This window comes from Myotis lucifugus, unplaced genomic scaffold (assembly GCF_000147115.1).
Source record: "Myotis lucifugus unplaced genomic scaffold, Myoluc2.0 scaffold_6, whole genome shotgun sequence".
In the NCBI taxonomy this organism is placed as follows: domain Eukaryota; kingdom Metazoa; phylum Chordata; class Mammalia; order Chiroptera; family Vespertilionidae; genus Myotis; species Myotis lucifugus.
In genome coordinates, this window is record NW_005871054.1 from 7,840,928 (window position 1) to 7,864,149 (window position 23,222).

Genomic DNA, 23,222 nt, shown 5'->3' on the forward strand with positions numbered 1-23,222 from the left:
CTGAGCAGCTCCTGACCCCCAGGAGGATCAGAGAGCCTCAGACAGATCCTCCTCAGAGCCTGCCTGCCGGCATAGCCCAGCCCTGTCCCAAAGCCAGGCTGTGATGGACAGAAACAGCTTCCGCTGATCAGGATCTGGAAATCTCATCCTCAAAGCAGCGTATCCAACCAAGAAGCACCAAGCGTTTAAGGAAAAAGTACAATACCAAGAGAGTGAGGCATTGCGCTAAAGACTATAGTATTATTCTAAGGGGATAAGCGAGGCTGTCCTACCTATACTATAGGAAGAGTCTTGTGTGTTTAGAAAGCATGCATAGATTTTGGAAATTTAAAATATAATACTAAAATTTGTATAAACTTCAATAGGTGGCCCAGCATAATAATGGACAAGGCTGAAAAGCAAATTAATAGAAAGTGAGTGTCAAGGGGCTCTTGCATCGTTTCGTGGTAAAGTACCATGGGAAGGATAATAAGAGGAAAGTAAAAGAGGCATAGAAGATAAATCCAAGTATTCCATCATCCAGCGAGTAGCTGTTCCAGAAGGAACGAAGAGAGAGAATGGAGAGGGGTGGAAATGATAGAAGAGGCTAGAGAATAAAAATCCTTAAGACCACGCTTAGAATTCTGGTATATTGTAATTGTCTTTTTAAAAATTCTCTCAGTTATGTAAATTGTGTGTTTTGAGGTTATTGGTAAGAGAAAAGGCAAATGCAAGAGCCTATATGATGATTCTGAAATTTCTCTACGTTCCAAGGGTTATGTCTTTATCTGGAGAAGGTACTTTATCCTGACTTTTTATTGGCGGAGTTGAAGGATTGTGCCTGGTGATCAGAGCATCCGCTGCAGTCGTTGGAGCGCCGGCGGCAGACTCCCTCCTCACAGGACTCGTGGGGCCGGCCGTGGCCGCCTCCCTGACGTCTGTTTCTGATAAGGGGGTTTTCGTCTCGAACAGCTCTGGGGACGTTTGTTGGCCGACACCCGGTGAGGTCATTTTGCTCTCCGCTGAGTTTCCTTTCTCTGTTTTTTGGGGCTGCTCTGATGAGCATGGCCCTGGAGCATTCAGTAATGCCGCTGTTCCCTGAGGAGCTCTTGGCCTGCTCCCTGGTTTTATCTCTATCTGCATGAAAACTCCATGCCGCTGGAAAGGAAAACAAAGTTGACATTAACCAGGGAACACAAGTTGCTGGGACTATGAACTGAATTCATGTGTTAAGTCAAGTCCTGGTGATTCAGGCACTTATATCTCTGCTGCTTTTTTTTTTTCTATCTCTGCTTCTTCATTGGCTGTCACCTTCATCCCAAACTTATTGGTGAACTTTTAAACAAATTATGAAATAGATGCACCAGGAAATGAAGAGAAGGGAAAAGTAGAAAGTCAGAGAAGCAGCACCTCATTATCTGCCATTCTCAACTCCTATCCCTTGGATTGTATAAGACGATTCATATCAAATTTTATTTCTTGCTCTGTAGGTTGCTATGGATACAGTAGAAACTACAGTTCATAGACGTGAGGATTTATGATTGCATGCCAAATGTCTATTGGTTCCCACAAAAGACTTATAGTGAAGTATGAAAACAAACATTTGTAGTTGGAAATAATCCAGCAACTGACTATTATTATATTTGTTTGACTTTGTAAACCTTACATGCATCCCCCTGCAACACATATGTAAGCATATCAAAAAGTTTATCAGACTGCTTTGCTATTACCTTAAGTGAATGATTTTAATAATTTAAACCAAATTCTAAGCACTGTGATCCAAAATTATGACATCATTGTTTAGTTCTAACTATGACGTGGTGGAGATTTTATAATAACCCTGTTAACTTATTTAAATCGACTTTGAGAAAGATGACTATGACTTTAAAAGGCTTAAGGCTCTATCATAAATATATCGCATCCTAAAGTATTAAATAATTGATTCTAAATACTGTCTCACCTTACACCTCATGGGCTCACTGGGAATTTTCCTGGAATCATATTGATGTATAAAGGAGATACGTTCTATAAAATTCTTTTGAAGTTCTGTGGATGCATTGGGAGAGGCAAGTGGAACTAAGGGGGGAAAAAGAGATTTGTGAAGTCAGGGCAAAAATTAGATTTGTGGATGGATATAAAATCAGCATTCATAATATTCATGCTTTATAAAAATGCTAATGAAACCAAGTTCTCCTAAGTTGGAAGGTTGCCACACACATCTACATAATAAATATGATTCAGCATTCTTTCTCTATGAAAGGAACCAAATCAAAGCCATCAGATTAGCCCCACATGTGAAATTACTTGTAATTTAAAAAACTATTAATGCAATAATGACGTTAGAAATCTGTTAAGTACATTACTTGCACAGATACCAACCAAAATTTGGGAAAAGCATACGGACAATATGTTTTTCAACTTATTTTTGCTCCTAGAAAGGCTCTGAGAAATTTATGCCCAAGTTGCTCCCAGCTAGCACCAACAGAATGAACTGGAAGACCCTGGGGCTGCTGCAGTTGTAGTTGAAAACATAATTTTTTAAATTTCCCATTGACAGAAGCTCTGCAAATTTGCCAGAGTATTAAACCCTGACTTGAAAATAATTTTTCAATCTGGGTGATAGGCATATAAGGGACTTTACATTGGTCTCTCTACCCTATGTTTAATACTTTAAATAATTTTTAAAACTCACTTTATTTTTAGCATACAAGGTTATGTAAGGAGTAAGGGTACTTCCCAATTTAGTGACATAAAATTCAGTCAAGCTGCAAAATTTTAAAAATTCTTTCTTTTATAAAAAAATATGTACATAAGACCTTATGTATACCTACCATATCTATGAAATGATAACAGAAGGCTGAAAACAGGGTGTTTGTATGGAGAGAGAATTACCTGGCTGGATGATAGAGGTGGAGAGCGGTAGATTCACTTTCACTGTATATTCTGTTTTACCATTTGAATTGTGTACTGTATGAGTGTATTAGCTGTTAAATATAAACTTAAAATATTTTTCTTGATTTTTTCCATCACTATTGATCCCCCATAACCTCCTCTACTTCTGCCCACCTCCCTTACTCCCTGCAAACACTACAGTGTTGTTTGTGTCCAAGAGTTCCTTCTCTTTTTTCTTTCTTTCTTTAAATATGCCTTTAAAATTAGGTCGGATATACAGGAAGGAAAAATATGTTAGTAAATTCACATTTACTAAACATTCATGAATTCAATTCAATATTCAGACACTGATATAAACTAATGTTACCAACAAAAATGAGAGTTCAAATATATATTACATGATATGAAATGGCTATCTTTTCTCAGTAGGTGAACAGTGCTAACTGATATTTTCTTGATTTTTAACTGAGGTCAGATATTCAAAACTCATTTTCTACTTAATCATTACCTTAAATTTAGGATTTGCTAGCACATAAAAGAACAGCAGGTGCCAAAGATTTACTAAAATTTGTGGACAAATATGACATTGAAAAAATTCTAACCATAACATATTTTTTTTGCTACCAATTGGGAAAAGATTACTAGTTTGGGGATGCGTGCCTTGGTCCAGCACACAGAAACACAGTTTGATAACTTTTTGAATAAAATAAAGCAGCTCTAAATTTAGGCCTTAATCAGAAGAGGTTAATGAAGTATCCAAAGCATGGCCTTTGGGATAAGATAGACATGTTTTCACACTTGGCTCTATCACATTTCCTAGCTGTGAGATTTTGAAGAAAATCACTTAATTTCATTGAGACTCATTCCCTCCTTTCTAAAAACTGGGATAATAATTTGCTTTCAGAGTTGTGAGGATTAAAGACAAAATCTCTAGGATGCTGGGGTCAAAATAGAGAGGGTCTTCACAGTTAGGCAGGGGCCAGCTCTTTGGTATCCTGACAAAGGGGGAAGCCATGGAAGGAAAAAGAAGCATGAGTCTGATGAACTACCAAAAAACTGTAAGGCTTCAGCGAACTGCTATGAAGGGTTGATGGCAGCTTGCTGGAGGGTAGGAGGTCAGCCAATAGAGAATAGGTTGGGGAAAGCTTTTGAAATCTGTTCTTGGCTTTCCCCCACATTGCCTTGGGAAGACTGTTGCTTGCCCCGGGCCTGCAGAAAATGGCAGAAACTGTCTAGCCATCTATTGTCAATTTAGTAACATCAAAACAGCACGGAAGTCCCTCTAGGGCAGCGGTTCTCAACCTGTGGGTCGCGACCCCTTTGGTGGTCGAACGACCCTTTCACAGGGGTCGCCTAAGACCATCCTGCATATCAGATGTTTACATGACGATTCCTAACAGTAGCAACATTACAGGTATGAAGTAGCAATGAAAATAATTTTATGGTTGGGTCACAACATGAGGAACTGTATTTAAAGGGCCAGAAGGTTGAGAACCACTGCTCTAGGGGTAAGATGATGATAGAAAAAGGGAGATGTATGTTGCCCCTTTGGGCATTTCCTCCACTATTCCCCTAGCAACCGTCAATGCTGGGGGATTAAAAATACCAAGAGATTGCCTTCTCTCAGGGATGCCTCTTTCTAAGAGTGTAAAGGGAAAGAAGTGGAGGCCCGACTTGAGGACTGGTCCAGACAACAGCTGGAGAGGGTCCAAATGGTTTTGTGGGGACTGATGCTCCCAGCCTGCACCTTATTTTCTTTCCTTAAAGTCACTGGGAGGCACATAAGCCAGACCTTGTCTTTAGCCTTTGTCTACACAGGGTTGCTGATTCCCTTCAGGGAACATGAGCTAAGATAAACTAGACAGATGTTATTAAATAAAGACAACAAAATTTAATATATATGTCATTTGAAGCATCATTACTAGAATCAATGCACTAAGAATTTAAGCATAATATCCTCAAAACTATAGATGGTATTATAAGATGAAGCAAGAATTAGAGGCCATAGAAATGAATCACATAAAATATTAGAAAAAAATGTAATAATTAAAATAAAAAAGATGAGAACAACAGCAAGATTCATGAAGTAGATAATCAGACGAAGAAGCTCTCCCAGAAGGCAGCATATATTTTTATCTCTTTATTCCTAAAGAAATAAAAATGTAAAATAGAAGCTAAGAAACATGGACAGTAGAAGTACCAAAACTAAAATTCAGGAGACCTGGAAGAGGAAATAGAAGGAAATATTTAAAGAAATAATGATGATAAATATCTAAGAATTAAAGTTCAAAGACCTCAGATTGAAAGGGCTCACAGATTACCACACAGGTAGCAAGGCCAGGAATAAGTGAGACAGGCCAGTCCCATGGGATGCAAAATTTAAGGAAGCACATGTGTGATCCTGGGAGTGAGTGCCTCCTTAAATTTTTGTGCCCTCAGCTTCTTATTGCCTCACTCTCCTCCCAATCCTGCAGGGTAGATAAGTAAACACTCACATCTAAGACATTTATAGACATTTTCATCTGAGACAAAAAAAAAATTCTAAATGCTTTTAAAGAGGAGAGGTAGATTGCCAACAAAGGAGTAAGAAGTAGATTTATATCAAATTGCACAACAACATTGGACACAATGGTAATTTACTTAATATTTTTTAAATATTAAAGGAAAAAGGAATTATTATACCCAACTAAACTGTTATTTAACTCTAAAGCCACAATAAAAAATATTGGGAGGTAAAGAAGGCCTCAAAATGTTTTCCCCTAAAATAGACCTACTTTGAAAAATTCCTAGAGGAAGAACTCAATAGAAATAAATCAAGGAGGGTACCTAAGGTATATAGAAAATTAAAATTTTTATTTTCTTAAAAAGAGAAAGACTAAAGGACAGAAAAATAATATTCACCATAACAACTCAGAACTAAAATTCTGCTGTTTAACATATTAATTGAGAATCTGGTGAGTATTATTTTAAAAAGAAAAAAAGTAGTATAATGATTGCAAAGGAAAAGAAAAACTCATTATTTGTAGGTGCTAAAACTACCTGAATAGAAAAGCCACTAGAATCAATAAATTATGAGAATAAGGGTGTGACAAAGTAAGCAGGTGAGTGTATAAAAATCAAAAGCATTTTGCTGTAATAACGGTAACCTACTAGAAAATAAAATGAAAAATAAGATACATTCTCTATAGGAAGAAAAAAATAACAAAGAATTAGAAATTAACAAAGAATCCAGAAGCTCTCTATCAAGAAAAATTTTAAACTTTTAACTTAAACAAAAAAAGTAGAAATAGACTTTCCATACACTTAGATAGAAAGGGATAGTATATTACTGCAAAGGTGACCATTTTTTCTAAATTCGTCTATAATGTCAATACAACCGAATACAAGTCTTGCTGGATATTTTGAGGAATGTCATGAGTTCCAAAGTTTAAATAGAAAAATAAAGGTCATAAATAAATTGGTCAACTCTGAAAAAGGAAGAGCAAAGACTGGGACTTTCCCTGTCGGGTATAAAGACAAACTAAAAATCTACGTAATGAAAGCATTTCAGTATTGACCAACTGAAAATTAACCTAAGGAACAGAGCTCAGAGACAGGCCCATTTCTATAGTGAACCCTAACATACAATGAAGGAGGTCCCACAAGTCAGTGATGGGGCTGTAGATTGTTTAGTAGACGGTATGCAGAAAACTCCATGGAGAAAAATGGAATAGTTCCCCTATTTTATACGCACATATAGGTAGAATCTAGGATTAAAGACCTAATTATGGAAGGTAAAATTATAAAATCAAGAGAAGAAAATATAGCCCTAACTGTTTTAGCTCAGTGGATAGAGCGTCGGCCTGTGGACTGAAAGGTCCCAGGTTCGATTCTGGTCAAGGGCATGTACCTTGGTTGTGGGCACATCCCCAGTGGGGGGTGTGCAGGAGGCAGCTGATCGATGTTTCTCTCTCATTGATGTTTCTTTCTCTCTCTCTCCCTTCCTCTCTGTAAAAAAATCAACAAAATGTTTTTTTAAAAAGAGAAGAAAATATAGGAGAAAATTTTTGTGACTTAAGGGTAGGAAACCTTATCATAAACAATCAATGCACAGCCCATAGGTGAAAACCTGATAAATTTAATTACATCAAAATGTAGGATTCCTATTCAATGAACAACACTATGGGCAAAGCTGGTAGAGAAATAGTAGGATGGGAGGAAATATTTGTAACATGAAAACTGAAAGGGACAGGAAATCATTTCCTTCATTCAGTAAAGAGTGAGGGCAATTTAAAGATATTTTCAGACAAAGCTAGGTGAAGAGGTGGCCACTTCTACACTCTCACAGAAAGCACGATTAAGGACATTATAGTAGTCTGTTACATAGGTGGCCCCAATGAATCAGGCATCCCAGTCTTCACATCTTTGAACAATCCCCTCCTAGTGAATATGAACTGGCCTGGTGATTAAATTTAACCAATAGGATTTGGCAGAAGTAACATGGTGCCAGTTCCAGGTATAAACCTCAAGAAAGCCTTGCAGCTTCTGCTTTTGCACTTGGGGGAGTCCTGAGCTGCCATGTGTGAAGTCCAGCCACTCGGCTGGAGAACTTCCATGGAGAGACCACATGGAGATGGAGAGGAGCAATCATTCCAGTGTCTTACCTGAGTCCAGTCCTCAGACCACCTGCCAACTGAATGCAGCCACACAAGCACCCACCAGCAAGACCAACCAAAGAGCTGCCCAGCTGAGCCCAGTGCAGATTGCAGAATCACGAGCAAATAAAATGATTGTTCTCTTAAGCAACTAAATGTTGGAGTGCGTTGTTATGCAGATAACAGAAATATTTCAGAAGGAAGTCAAATAAATTTAATGAATCACCTTTTATGTAGTGATCTAGAACCTCTCAGAATTTCAAAAATAATAACTCAAGAAAATTTCTTCATGGGGACGAATAAAAGGAGAGGAAAGGTAACCTGAGCTATTATAGAGAGAAATTTCTTACTCGGATATTATGCCTATCAGAATTAGGCATAACTACCATGTTCACTTATGCAAATATATGAGTCTTTTAAAGAAGCCCTCTGCAGTGAAGAACATTTAAGTGGGAAAACATCAAAGAAGATATTCAATTTCTTACTGGTTGGTTGCTCTACATAAGAATTCAAATCAGACCCAAACTAATTACTTTAAAAAGAAGCCTTGTTAGATGAGGCTTGCAAGAAATAAGGCAAAGTCTATGAAGAATGTTTGAAATCCACTTTCTGTTTCTTAGAAACTTAATCTAACTAAAATAGGAATTTTCTAAACAAGGATACAACAAGCAAGTTGGTGCTAGCCATCTATATTTTATAAAAAAACAACAACACACACACAAAGATTTATTCAAATATACAACTTACTCCTCATTGGAGGAAACTTAGCAGCTTTTACTTTGACAAATTTTCTTAACATTTTGCTTGTGTCTACTTAAAAAAACATGAGTGATACTTTTCTATTAGACATCCCATTCTTCTAAATAGTATTTATTTTGATCTTATATAAAAAGATTACTAATGGCCCTAGCTGGTTTGACTCAGTGGATAGAGCGTCAGCCTGTGAACTGAAAGGTCCCAGGTTCGATTCCGGTCAAGGGCACATGCCTAGGTTGTGGGCTTGACCCCCCAGTGGGGGACTTGCAGGAGGCAGCCGATCCATGATTCTCTCTCATCATGGATGTTTCTCTCTCTCCCTCTTCCTTCCTCTCTGAAATAAATAAAAATATATTTAAATTGTTTTTAAAAGATTATTAATGTAAAAATAATAGTACAGATTTTCAAAATATAGTGGAAAAACAGAAACTTGAACATAACTATAGCAATTGTTATTGTTACCCCTTGGTGCAAAAACAGCAACACAAATTAAAACCTAGTTTAGAAAATTATTTTTAACCACTGTATCTGAGTTTGAAATTCAAAAGAATGTTAAAATATCAAGTAGTCAATAAACAGCCACAGTATCATATAAATATGAAATACTTCCCTCACAAATTAGATCAGCTTTTCCAATTTATAAAGATTTATTACATAAAACCAAAAGTGAATACTTATTCTTGCAGGGACTCAGATATGATGGAGCAGAGTCATGTGTTGAATTGGCTGTGGAAGGCAGCCAGGAAATTGCGTGGTGGTACAAGACATAAAGGGCACTTTCACTGTCAGCACAAGATGAAATGCCAAAGACCAGGCGTAATTAAGTGGGCTGATGGAACAGAATGACTAGGAGATGACTTACAATTGGCATTAATGCATGTTTACATACACATTTTCCATGTCCACATGCATAAGCTGGCATATACAGACTAGTTTATGTAAGTACTTCAAAATGTTACATTAAAATATTTTAAAGTCATGCTCATCTAGAATCCAGATACCATCTAAAATATGAATAAATTACAAGCCTGTATTGGTGTGTATGTTAGTTGAAATTACAGTATGACTTTATATAATCTGTTGGATGATATGTATTTCTCATTAAACTAATCAATAAACATTGGTTGACTCTGGGCATTGTGCTAGGACTTGGGTACAATAATGGTCTTGCCAATGAGAAATACCAATGAGAGAGAGACAGAAGGTGAAGGAGGAGGAAGGAGGAGGGAGGGAAGGCAAGTGGAGGAAGAAAAGAAGACGAATATGCCAGGTTCCCAAAGTTAGATTCCAGTTCAACACCTAATTGGTACAGTGCAATAATTAATAGAAATAGCTACCATTTGTTGTCTGCTATGTACTAAGCATGGTGGTAGGCACTTTGTTTCTCATGACAAACAAGAAGTAACTGGAGGACCTAAAGGAGGAGAGTGATATCATTTATGTTTTTAAAAAATCCTTCTGACGATGGTGTGGATAACAAATTATAGAGGAGAAAGGATGGGGGTGGGGAAGCAGTGGCTGCACTACACTGGCAAGAAGATTTGGGATATATTTTGAAAATTGAAATGTCAAGGTTTGCTGATAGACTGGATGTGGAGGGTAGGGAGTTTTAGAATGACTTCTAGATTATCAAAACTTGAGCATCTGGGGGCATAGAAGCGACATTTATCAAGATGGGAAAGGCTGGTGGAGGAATAGGTTTGGATGGGAGAAATGAGAAGGTCTACTCCAGCCACGCAAAATTTGAAAAGGAGGCTAGCTAAGAAGAGATGTCAAGTAGGTGGTTGGCTATGTAGTCTTGAAGTTCAGTGAAGAGGCCAGGGCTGGAGAGAAAATTGGTTCGTATATTAGGTCCCTTTTCTTTAAGCTTAATCTTCTGTTCTTTGTTTCATCTACTTTGGGTAGCATCTCTTGAGTGCTCATGTTAAATAATGATATTACACCCTTCTCTTCTATGCCTCATCTTCTGTCAACTGTATATTTACTTTTCTTGTGAAGGCAGGTAACATAATTCTATTCTATAAAATTTAAATTCTGTTCAGTGTTTAAGTTTTCCATATTGTGTTTCTAGATTGATGCTAAAAGTTGAGACTTGCTAAACAGCACTTAAATATAATTGAATTTTGTTCATTTATGGTCCAAATATTGTGCAGGACTACATTTCTTTCTCAGTGGGTTCAATGCCCAGCACCACTTGAAAACAAATTTCTAGTGTCCATGTCATACAATTCCTCTTTTCATGGTTAAAAAATTACTACTCCTGAGAACTTTGTTTATGCTTAGAATAAGGGTTTTAAGAGTTCTGAATATATAGACAGAGAGATATATATATGTATATGTATATGTGTGTGTGTGTGTATATATATATATATACACACACACACACACATACATACATATATACATACTAGAGGCCTGTTGCACGAAGAGATTCGTGCAATAGGCCTTCCTTTCTCCTGGCTGCCAGCACAGGTTTTCCTCCAGCACCCAGGCCTTCGCTCCGGCCAGAGCCACCTTCCGTCTTCCGTCTTCGCTGCTCTGGCTGGAGCCGCCTTCAGTCTTCCATCTTCGCTGCTCCGGCTCGCCTTCAGTCTTCCCTTCGCCGCTTGGAGCCTACGTATGCAAATTAACCGCCATCTTTGTTGGTGATTAATTTGCATATCGCGCCGATTAGCCCATGGGAGGTGTAGCAAAGGTATAGTCAATTACCATGTTTGTCTATTATTAGATAGGATATATATATATATATATATATATATATATATATATATATATTCAGTTTTTGCAGAACTTATTTAACCACTTCCTGTTGTTTTTTTTAATTAAATTTATTGAGGTGACATTGGTGATAGGGTCATGTAGGATTCGAATGTACATTACTATAACACATGATCTGTATATTGCATTGTGTGCCCACCACCATAGACAAATCATCTTCTTTCACCATATATTTGGCCCCTTTACGCTCTTCCACCCACTCATCCCCTTCCCTTTAGTAACCACCATGCTGTTCTCTATTTCTCTGAGTTTCTGTTTGCTATCCCACATATGAGTGAAATCATATGGTTGTTAGCTTTCTCTGACTGACTTATTTTGCTTAGCATAATATTCTCAAGGTCCATCCATGTTGTCGCAAATGGCAGTATTTCATCTTTTCTTATGGCTGAGTAGTATTCCCTGGCATATATGTACCACATCTTCTTTATCCAGTCCTTTATCGAAAGACACATTGGCCGTCTCCATGTGTTGGCCACCCTGGGGTTTTTGTTTTTGTTTTTGAGCATCTATAAACATCACAAAAACTAGTACCCTTCAGATTGCACTTTGAGAAATGCTACCATATAGTATTGCCTACTATTTTAATAGTTGCAATTTTTAAAGTTTGGTGCAATAACGAGCAGAATGCTACTAAGTTTCTGACTTGGAGGCTAGTGTTTACTAATCAGTACGATTTGTATGATGGTATATTAAACGTGTTTGGAGATAGGCTGTCCACAAGGAAGGGATAAGGAAAAAAACTTGTCAAGGGCTGCACTGGCATATCTATGTTCACCTTCTGTAGAGAAGAGGTTTTCTCAGGAGGTGCCAGCAGATCTAATACATCTTAAGTTGATGGGAGTAACCTGAGATCATCGAGAAGAAGTTTTACCACTGCGAACCTTACCTATTCCACAAGAAGGCTTTTGCAACTTGCTGTGCTTGACTGGCAAAACCAAAGGACACGTTGGTTTTTGAAAGTCACTCCTCTGGGTGCTCTTAGTATCATAAGGTGGTTGGAAGTGATGCTCAGGTTCTTTACCATGTGGCCACCAGTCATCCTTTATGGAAACAGATTGGAAACGTAAAATTGGCTACTGTAGGCCATGTTTGTGTGCTGCTTAAGGGCTTTTAATGCTCAGTCATTTGGTTCCACAAGTCACTGGATATTCTAAAACAAAGTTCTGAAATCTAATATATTTTCACAAAGACTGTATTTCTTAAAAGACACCTAAAAATGAAATATCATACATTTTTAGCTAAAATACAGATGCTAAATTCTTAAACTACCTTCTATTAACAGGTGGATTTATAAAAATAAACAAAATAGTTATATTTCTGTTTTATACAATTTTATTATATACTAGAATCCTGGTGCATGAATTTGTGCATGGGTGGGATCCAGCTGGCCTGCCCCAATCGGGGTGATCGGGGGTGGGGCCGGCTGGGGGGGAAGAGCCATGGGCAGTTGCTGGCTGGCCCCACCCCCTGGTCGAACTCCCGGTCCAACACCTGGTCGAGGGGAAAATTTGCATATTAGCCTTTTATTATATAGGATGTACACATGTATGCCTATAACATTGAACACAATTTAATTTAAAAATTATGTTCTATACTTTTTATTACGACAATACAAATAATGTCTTATCATCTAAGAGGGTGGATTTCAAAGCTTTTTGTCCATGACCCACACCATGAACTACATTTTGTGTCCTGTAGGAGCACACAGTGCATACACATGCATAAAACTCTTTTAGTTTCACAAAACAATTCTCTTACTACATGCAGTGCAGTTGGCTACTTTTCTATTCTATTTTACTGCTTTTCTGTTTTATTTCACAATACCTGTTGCAACCCACATGACTTATAACTAATGGCTTCACTTGAAAAACTTTGTTCTAAGTGGAAGTATCTCTGATGTTACTGAATTTTTTATGAGAAACCCTGACCTAATACACAGGAAAGGGAGAAGTGATAAGCTCTTCATTAGCATGTAAGACAGTTTGATCTCTTAGAAGCTGAGAAAGCTGGGAGGGAATTCCCTCACAGTTACTTGACTTAATTCTGACTAAAATGTTTGTGTGTTTTTTTAGAAACTGATTGATCAGGTACCAGTGAGAGAACCTTGAGAGAAGGCAACTGTGACACTTAGGAGTTCTTGGTTATTATTAGGCAATGAAACCTTAGGTATCATCAAACACCCACCTTAGCTTTAAGAGAGGAGATCAACTTTTTAAAAAATCCGCTATGGTTCCACAATCAAAGACTTAATAAGTAAAACTCTGACAATGCAATTAAAGCTACGTTGATATAAGCAGCAAGAGGCATCTAAAGAACTCCATGTGGCCGCATGGGAGTCAGCTCTGAAATGAGTTTCGTTTCTAAAAAGACAGGCAAGTATAGAAGAGGAGCACACAATCAAACTCAAAAGAAATAATTTAATGCAGTCAACTTGTCAGAAAATTGTCAAGACGCTTAGATAGGAGAAATTCATGAATATGCCCACGGCAGCAAAAGGGTTTTCTGTGGGGGGAAATTCTATCGCAGCAAGAAATCAAGAAAAGGCTAAAAGTTCGGAGAAGAGTACACCCTGCAGAGCATTAAGTCGGGCCTACTCAACATCAGGTTCTTTGTGAAGGGAGATTATCTTCAAACTGAAGAAGATGGGATGAACAGGCATCGTTGAAGAGAGAGTTAGACCTCACTTTGCAACTTGAATTGAGCCTTTAGGTCCTAAATTCTGTTTCTTTGTTACTAATGTTGTGGCCTCACCCCATAACAAACAGAATTTCTGGAGGATGAAGCCAAGAAATCAGGATTTTTAAAAGATTCGCAGGTGATTCTAATGTGCAGCCAAGGTTGAGAACCACTGCTTTAGGACAATGACAAATTGTAACCAGAGGTAACCAATAAGTTTTCAGAGATCAAAGAAATACAAGAAAGTAGGGACTTTGGGAGAATAGGAGAAACCAGCTGCCTCATGTTTCAGAATGGGTTAAAAGGTGAATTACAAAACATAAAACTATTTGATGTAGGCCCTAGGAATTCTAGAGCAGATTACTGAAAATAGTCATACCCGACTGTTGTCAGCATGCCTCGTTCTTGCAGCTCCACGATTATGATGGTGCTTATTATGCCCAGAGGTCTGGGACGTGCAGGCCTTCTCTCACTTGCTCTCACCACAGTGCTGTGAGTAGGTACACCCACTTTACAGATGAGAAAACTGCTGGCAGATCAGGTAACCTCGCCAGGGTCTACCACCCACAGGCAGCAGAGCTGCCACAGTGCAAACCCCCGCCCACCTGTGCACGCACTGCTTTCCCTGCCCCGTTGCTGCATCAAATCAGCTGGGGAATGCAAAGCCAGAGGAGCACAAACGCACTTAAATTATTTCAAAAATAAAAATAAAAGGGTGCCAAGTGAGCGCCCTGAGGAAGGTCTCCTATGATAAGAGTGCATCTTCTTTTATTGACCAGAGATTTTGCCAACACCCAGGAACTGGGGGACTAACTCTGGGATAAGTGAACCACTAGGGAACGCCTGGCAGGCTTCAATTCTTTTTCTCTCAAAACTAGAGCAAAAACTATATTTAAAGCAGAAATACTGGTTCACCTTTCAAGAAGAAGTCTTTTGAATTTAGAATTTTACCAAAACGGTCTCTTTAGTTTCACCAAGGAAATAATGAATAGTTTTTCTTCAAGTGTGATTGACTTTAAGATCCCAAAGTTGGAGAAAGTGTCCTGGCTAGTTAATTGGATGAATTTTCACTTCAGCGGGATGAAATCCCACAGTTGAAAAAAAAATATATCATTTGTTTCTGGAGAGTCTGCCCCGTCCCTTAAAAGTCTGGCTTGTTCCTGGAATAGTGAGAGGGCGTTTGCGCCCATGCACATGGGCTTGCCTTTTTGATCCAAGCATTTGCTGATAAGAAATTATGATTAAAGGTATAGGTGGAGGTTTGTTTTATTCTTCACCTCATGCTAAAGGGAAAGACGAAGAATTTACTGCCCTGACTACCATCGCTTACATTGAATTTTGAGGGCTGACAGAGTGATTGATGATGAACTTGGTCAGTCTGGGTAAAGTCCTCTAGCATGATAGTTTCGTGTAGGCTTTGGAGATCAGGCCACATCTGGCAGATGGTGGGAGGGGTTTTGCCTAAAAAAAGATGGTTGTTCCCAGTTCAAAACTTTGGACCCAAAGAGAAAAGGAAGTCCTCCCTTCCAAGCCTGTCTCCTTTCCTGCCCCAGGATGACAGTGCCTGGGCCCCATGGTAGGAAGATGCCTGGAGATTCCTAATGATGAGGCTCCCTTTAACCCCTGACCCTGGAAGGCCTGACGGCTGGGGTGCCGTGGACCCGGGTGCCGTGGACCCCTGAGCCCCATTTGGAAACCACTGTGCAGCTGTCTTTATGTTATATCTGTGTTCTCCCTAAGCCTTTAGAAATTTTCCGTTCTTCGGGAAGTTAAAGGAGAATCCTCAGGGGATATAAGTAGTAAAAGCAAATAAGACATCCTGGGAAAACCAGTTCCAAGAAGCAGGAGGTGGTAAGCCGAGCTCTACACCAGCAGCCACAGTGGCCTGGCCAAGACAGCTGCTGGTGGGAGTGAGTTGTGGACCATATACGTGAAGGACCCCCGGGAAATGCGGGCTTTTACTAACACCTTACTCACAGGCCATCACATTTTACTAAGGCAGCTTAGTGGCATTAAACAAACATTAGAGTCACATTCATGTCAGGGATTACTACATCTCCAGTCTGCTCTGGATACCGGGAGTGCTGAAAAATACCTCTTTGTAAGCAATTTGTAATGTCCCAACAAGTTATTCCTGAATGGTGGTCTGTGGAACACCAGCTGTGTAGCATATGAAGAGGTGCTACATGAAAGAGGTTTCCATAGCTGAATACTGGCAAAGGGTGGGATAAGCAAAGTTAAACAAGCTCATCACAGGATTTCTCAGAACCTTTATATGCTAATGTAAATTGTGAAGCTCTGAGAAAAGTCGATAAAAATACAGTTTTTAAAAAAACATTGGACTTTGGAACTTTATTGAGCTCATAAGGAAGGCCTCGTGCTCTGAAAAGTACACTTTGGGGAAAATAAAACCCATTTCGGAAAACAGTTAAAATGCCAATATTTAAAACTACCAGACAACCATACTAGTTTTCATGGGGAGTGACTGAGCTATAGCACCCTTTACTCCTGCTAGCACCAATTTTATGTCCCCAGGCAGAACTATGACACTAATTATTTCATTTAAAAGTCTTGTAATTAAATACAATCATCCAATCTGGTGTTCTAAAGATATTATTGTAGCAAAATACACAAAACAACAAATATGTCAATTTAAATATTTAGGCAACTTTATTGTCTTTCCTCTTAAAGCCAGCATTACCATAAACCGGTATGTTTGTTTTTTTAAACAAGCTAACTTTATAAAGAAATCTGTCATCTAAAATAATAGAACACCATTTACAAATATGTGAAATGAGCACTGTATGACTCCTCGGATACTTGGAAATGAGGACATTTAAGGGTTTTTATTGTTGTTGTTTGTTTTTTAAATATAAACATTCCCTCCACTCCACACTGGAGTCAGACACGCTGTTAACTCTGAGAGGCACCTCCAGTCTCTGTAACTCCTCATTCAAGTCCACTGTCGACCTCTCTTACCTATCCTCTTACTTCATTTCAGACTTACTTTTACCGTTTCTTAAAGGGTTAGCTTTTAGGCACTGGTAAAGCAAAGATTCTGCTGCTGCTCTGTCACTTGCTGACAGCAGCTCCTAACACTTTTGTTCATATTATTTTTTTCCAAGAGACATATGAATTAGAAGTAAGAGAAAATCAGTTGGATTTAATTTTAAAATTTTTATGTTCCATATTTCTATTCTCAAACCAGCATGTTTTCCTTAGCATCTCCAGGGTAAGGATGGGTTCAGTTAATAGTCTGGTTTACCTTCAGCCAGAACTAGAGCTCAGGAGAGTCATTCATTGACTTTTGTAAAATATCTGAGAACATCACTAACCTGGATCTCGGTACCAGGCTTATTTCCCCAGTGTAGGCCTCGTCTGTAAATTTCTTTTAAATCCCAAATAATTTTTAATAAAATAGTCTTAAAACTGCCCATGTAAGGGTTTACTACGTGATATTAAAGCATATCTGACCTCAGAAATTCCCGCCTCACATCCACACATACTTGTCATGGTGTGCAGTTTTATAGAAACAGTTCGTGTTATCACTGTAAAGAGATTCCTCTAAAACAAACTTCTATTCAAATGTTAAGTTAAATCACAACTACACCTAACTCACAACTATACCCAAATTTACAAGGGAAAGGGAACTTTGGGGCTGTGATTGAGTTAAGATGATCTCAGATTATCTAGGTGGGTCTAATGTAATCACAAAGGTACTTAGAAGCTGTCAGGCAGGAGAGGCAGAGAGAGAGAGAGAGAGAGAGAGAGAGAGAGAGAGAGAGAGAGAGATTTAACCAGGAAGGGGCCATGAGCCAAGGAATGCAGGCAGCTTCTAGAAACTGGAAACAGATTCTCCCCTCAGAGCCTCTAGAAGGAACCAGCCCTGCCTATAGCCAATGAGACTGAACCAGCCCTGCCTATAGCCAATGAGACTGATTTGAGACTTCTAAGCTCCAGAAGTGTAAGGAAATAAATTAGTGTTGCTTTAAACTAGTGTTTAAGTTTGTGGTTATTTGTAACAGTAGCAGTGGGAGACTGATAAATTATACCTCAAAAAAAAACACTAACAAATTTAATAAAATATGATAATGGAATATATTTACTATAATAGTGTGAATAAGAGTGTGGTTTGGCTAAAGCAATAGTCCTGCACCAGAGAGATGTGACTATGACATTTGCTAACTTTGTAGTCTCAGACATGTTAATTTACTTTTTGGAGTATGTTATCATCTGTAAAATATTTCCAATAATACATCCTAGGAATTATTGTGCAGATTCAGGGATATAACATATGATACACTTAGCTTATTCTTAACACTTCATACACTTTCAATAAATGGTAACTATTGTTTTATAGAAACCACCTGATTATCAGGTATCATGGGAAGTTTTTATGTTAGAATATGTTACAAATACTATGGAAGATATTTCTTCAGTAACCTCCAAGCACTACTGTGTGGCTATATATATATGGAAGGAATCTAAATCATTTTTCTAGAATGAATATGGAATATATATAATGAAATGTATGTAATGTATATGAAATATGTGTGTTTGTATATGGTTTATATGCAAAAGTTATATGAGAGTAGTTCCAGGCTATTGCTTTAAACTATTATATATACAGTGGGGCCTTGACTTACGAGTGTCCCGACTAACGAGTTTTTCGAGATACGAGCCATTTCTCGGCCGATTTTTTGCTTTGAGTTGCGAGCTAAAATTCGGGTCACAAGCCAGCTTCAGATACCCCACCGCTAGTTGGCGCAGCGAACGTCACAGTGAACGCCACACATCAGCCCAGCATCACGTGTCTCACTCGTTCACTGTTGATTTGACATACGAGTAATTTGAGTTACGAGCTCCGTCATGGAAGGAATTAAACTCGTAAGTCAAGGCCCCACTGTATATATAAAAGGTTAATATGCAAAGTGTCCCCTTGGGAGTTCGACCGGGAGTTCTATTGCTCACTATGATGTGCACTGACCACCAGGGGGTGGCACAGAATGAAGGAAGGCCCCAGCCAGCAGCCGGAAGGCCCCAGTCGGCCCTGATTGCTGGCCAGGCCTAGGAACCCTACCCATGCACAAATTTTGTGCACCGGGCCTCTAGTTGGATTATAAAAAGTATTAGTATTAGTCTGACATATGTTACATCCTTTAAGTAGTCTGTGACTAAATTATCCTGCAAAACAGCTTCTGAATCTAAATCTTAGTTGTATATAATGAACATGTGTCCGACCTGATTTTCTGTCCCTATTTTGGGATCTATGTAGGGAACTGGTTCATTGCATGTTCTTGCATTTGTGTTAATGAATTTAGCATAATATACACGGCGTCTCCTGACACATGGTTTTGAATGTGGTATGCTCTTTCCAGGCTCTTTTTCATGTTTGAGTTCCTCTTTTTCAGTTTTATACACTATGCCAGCATCTTCTACTTTATGCTGTCTGAAAAACAGAGTAAAATAGTAAATCATTTATCTCAATGAGCATTTCAGTACTGAGTTATAATTATATAAGAGTTAAATATATTTCAAGTGTCAGTCAAGACTATTAGCCTTTATTATAGTTAATAAGGGGCTCAGGCTATTAAAATTTGAGAGGGCATCTTCTCACTCTAAATTATATGAGATAAAGGGATTTGTGTGAATAATGATTATTTATTCCAATATACCAGTGCAGTGTACGGACTCTCGCTGGGAGTAGAAGAGTAGTGATTTGATCACACTTACGAAGCATGTTTGCAGTATTTTGTCATGTGGCTGATACTTATTAATCTTAACTCATCTTTAAAAATTAGTTACCTAGTAAATTCATCCATCTGGATGAGGAAGACTATTTAATTTTAAAAGCTCACCTGGAAAACTTATAAAAACTACCAAATGACCAAAAGAATTAATCAAGAAAAGACCACTGTGCAGGCATCAAAGCAATTCAATTTCTTATCACTTTTTGCTTCTAATAACTATACTGGTATTAAAAAAAAAAGAAAGTTACTGAGTTCTTTAAAATGTTAAAGAAATGTCTAGAAGGAAATAGTTTATAGATTTTTCTTCTTTTAAATAAGTTGTAATAGACATCCTAAAAGGGAGTATTTTAAATGCCATGTACTTGAAAAGTAAAGGTAAGAATGGAACATGTGAATTAGAATACTTTTACATAGAAGCTTTTAAAATATAATCCCTTAAAATATAATCCCTCCCTTACTTCAAACCAAAGACAAGTCCGTCTCCTTTATCCAGTCCTTTTCCAGTCAAACGCTCCAATATCTTTTCATCGCATTTACAATAAATACTGCCTTCATACCGTGGCTCTGCGGTCCTGGGAGACCCTGTCCAGCTAAAGTCTTCAGTTGCACTCAAGCCTCTCTCGACTCACTTCTCCAGCCCCCCTTCCTTCAGCACCAGTCTTGTTCCCCTCGGGTATTTGCACATCCTGCCTTCCCTCTGCCTGGACTGGCTCGTTCCCAACGCCTGCCTCCCTGCACACCTGGTTCACTAACATTTACGTCTCAGCCTGGAAGTCATCGCAGAAGCGTTTCCTAAGGTTTCTCCTTCCTCACTCCATGTAGTCTCCATTTTAGTATTTCGTTCATGTCTTTCCTAACACCACAGTTAATTATTTATGTACCCACTTGTTGTTTACATGATTTTGGTACGCACTACAATACCTTTTACTAATCAATAAGTTCCATGAAGGCAAAGATTGTGTTTCATTTATCATTAGGTCCCCACCATCCGGACCATTATATATTAATGAGCCATTAAAAGATTTACTGCCACTAGTGAATCTCCTGGAATTGTTTTGCTCTGGCTTTGTGTTAGCGGTACACTCCCAGCCCTTACTCTAATACACACAAACACCATTCAGCACCCTTGGATCCTACTTCCTGCATCCCAACAAAAAGTGCTCTCCGTAAAGGATTTGGAAAAGCTGATTCCTGGTAAAGTGTAAATAACTTCTAAGGCTTTTCCTATTACCTTTCCATAGATAGAAACATTAATTTAAAGGTTGTGATTGATTCGTCATTGTAGACTTCTGACATTAGTTTTTTCCATCTGCTTCTCATAGCTGTAACCCAGCAAAATGCTTGTACTGGAACCGGTCCTTGGAGGAAAGGACTGTGTCTGTTTGCTTGCATACTTAAGCATCCACCCAATTAAGTACTCATGGTGTGAGTAACTAAACATCAGAATAATTCATTCCTTCAACAAATATTTTATTGAGTTATGCCTCTGGTGCTGTTGTGAGGCACTGAAGATGCACGAGTGATCAAACAAAAATCCCTGCCTTCACAGAGCTTACATTCCAGTGGGGAAGGCAGATGAAAAATAAAATAATAAGTAGAACACATACAGGCATACCTCGGAGATAGTGCCAGCTTGGTTCCTGACCACCACAATAAAGCAAGTATCACAATAAAGCGAGGTGTAATCTTTTTGCTGGTGGAGGGTCTTGCCTTCACTTTGTAAGAAATACAACCTCTGCGGAGCGCAATAAAGCGAAGCACCATGAGAAAAAGTATGCCTGTATTAGGTGGTGTTAAGTACTAAGGACAATACTAAAGAAGGGAATAGGGAGAAGGGAGTGCATGCATAGGGGAGGTAAGTTGCATTTTTAGATAGTGTGGAGGCTGCATTATGAAGGTGGCAAATGAAAAAGACAGGAAAGAGGAAGAGAACCCAGCAGAGTGAACTTTAGCTGCCAAGGCTGTGCCGCAGAAGTACAACTGTCTTCACAATGGTGCTCAAGGAGTGGGCCCTGGAGTAGCAACATTGGCATCAATTGTCAGCTTGTTAGAATAGGTCCTACCCCAAACTACTAAAACACAATCTCTGGCGCAGGTTCCCAGGAACCAGTTTTAACCAGCTCTCTAGGTGATTCTTATATACGTTAGAGTTTGAGGACCACTGTGCGGTGACAAAAATACAGGCTTTAGAAGCAGAGAGTACTGGCTCCACATCATAACGAGCCATGCAATCGTTCTCAAAATTTAGGATCCATCAGAATCACCTGGAGGCCTTGTTCAACCCAGATTATTGTGCCCTGCTCTTAGAGTTGCTGAGTCGGTATGCCTGTGGTGGGAAGCTTGCAACAATTGCATTTCTAATATGTTCCCAGGTGATGCTGGCCTGGGGACCACACTTTGAGAACCATTGCTGATGACAGCAGGAGGCCTGTGTGCTGGGGCAGAGTTGAGTCAGAGGGCAAGTAGTAGATAAGGCCAAGTAAGGGAAAAGGGGCCCGATGTGTAGGCCCCATAAGCCATTGTTGGAGCCTTAGCTTTTCCTTTGCAATGGCCAGTGGAGAAGAGTGATCTAATTTGCTTTGTAAAAAGCCCACTCGAGTGCTGTGTTGAGAAGGCTGGAAAGGGACAAGGAGCGAAGCAAAGGCCATTGTACCGTCCACGTAAGAGACGCTGGTACCTAGACCAGATGGGGTGATAGTGTAAGGCATTAATTGTGGTGGATTCTGGATATATTTTAAAGATAAAGTCTACATAATGGGGGAAAAGGAGGACCTATGTAATACTTTCAACAATAAAGATTTTTTAAAAATAAAAGAACTGAAAATAATAAAAAATAAAATTACATCATGTAGATATGGTGTGTGAGAAAGAGTGGATAATTCAAGATGACTTCAAGAATTTTAGGCCAGGCAATGCCTGTAAAGAACCTGACACACAGTAGATGCCCGGTAAACAGTGCGTTTTCAAAAGTAGTACTGTAAGTGCTCAAGTACTAGAAATGAGACAGTGATGGGGGACTGGAAGAGGAAAAGCCCTCCTACATGGAGGTGACTCAATTAACGGTCCCCCGAAGGAGGAAAATATTTTTTGGAAGGAAAAATAGAAAATCAAACCCCAGCACTTACTGCTGCTTATCCTCCTTTGCCTCCATGGGCTCCTAAGACCTGACATGAGGCAGCGAGGAGCCTCAGGGGTCGATCAGGGACTAAGCTCTGCCAGGAAAAGGGCATTCGGAGCGGCGATTGTGACTCAGCGTTGCTAAGCGACGGAGGCCTTTGGAAGCGCGGCCTGGGAACGCGGCGGGGGTGGAGGTGGAACCCGGAGCGCATGCGCAGTAACCGGGCTCCAGCTCCCGCTCCAAGGGTAGCTGGAGAGTCCACTGCTCCGGCGGCGGGCGAGGGAGGCTGGCCGGATCTCTCGGCTTCCTTCCCGGACCTACCCCAGGCTGGACACCCTGCGTTTGAACTTGGCTTTCCCGCAATCTGGCCAGGAAGAGTATTTATCAGGGCCCACCCCACCCTTGGGATCAGTGAGGGGCCGTTTGGAGCCTCCCCTTGGCCCTGGGGCGACGCTGCCAGTGTCCCGGTCCCGCAGCTAGAGTCTGTCTGGACCTCCCCCCGGAGCTGGGAGCTGCGGGAGCGGGCGGCAAAGTGCAGGCAGGAGGAGAGAAACTTGTTTTCCCGAGAGCCATTAAACACGGTGCAAGTCACGATTCGCTGCTCCTGGGCTGCCTAGTCTTTGCAGAGAAAGCTTGGCT

General features: G+C 39.5%; 1 protein-coding gene across 1 annotated transcript; it reads right to left on the minus strand.

The window, feature by feature from the left end:
* Nucleotides 1–741: 741 nt before the first annotated feature.
* Nucleotides 742–22,616, minus strand: CUNH2orf73 (chromosome unknown C2orf73 homolog). Its single transcript, XM_006083467.3, has 5 exons — nt 22,591–22,616; nt 18,957–19,164; nt 11,926–12,079; nt 1,940–2,055; nt 742–1,137 (listed from the first exon to the last, which is right to left on the minus strand). Exons 1-5 carry the CDS (start codon nt 22,614–22,616, stop codon nt 742–744), a joined length of 900 nt encoding a protein of 299 aa, XP_006083529.1.
* Nucleotides 22,617–23,222: the final 606 nt, after the last annotated feature.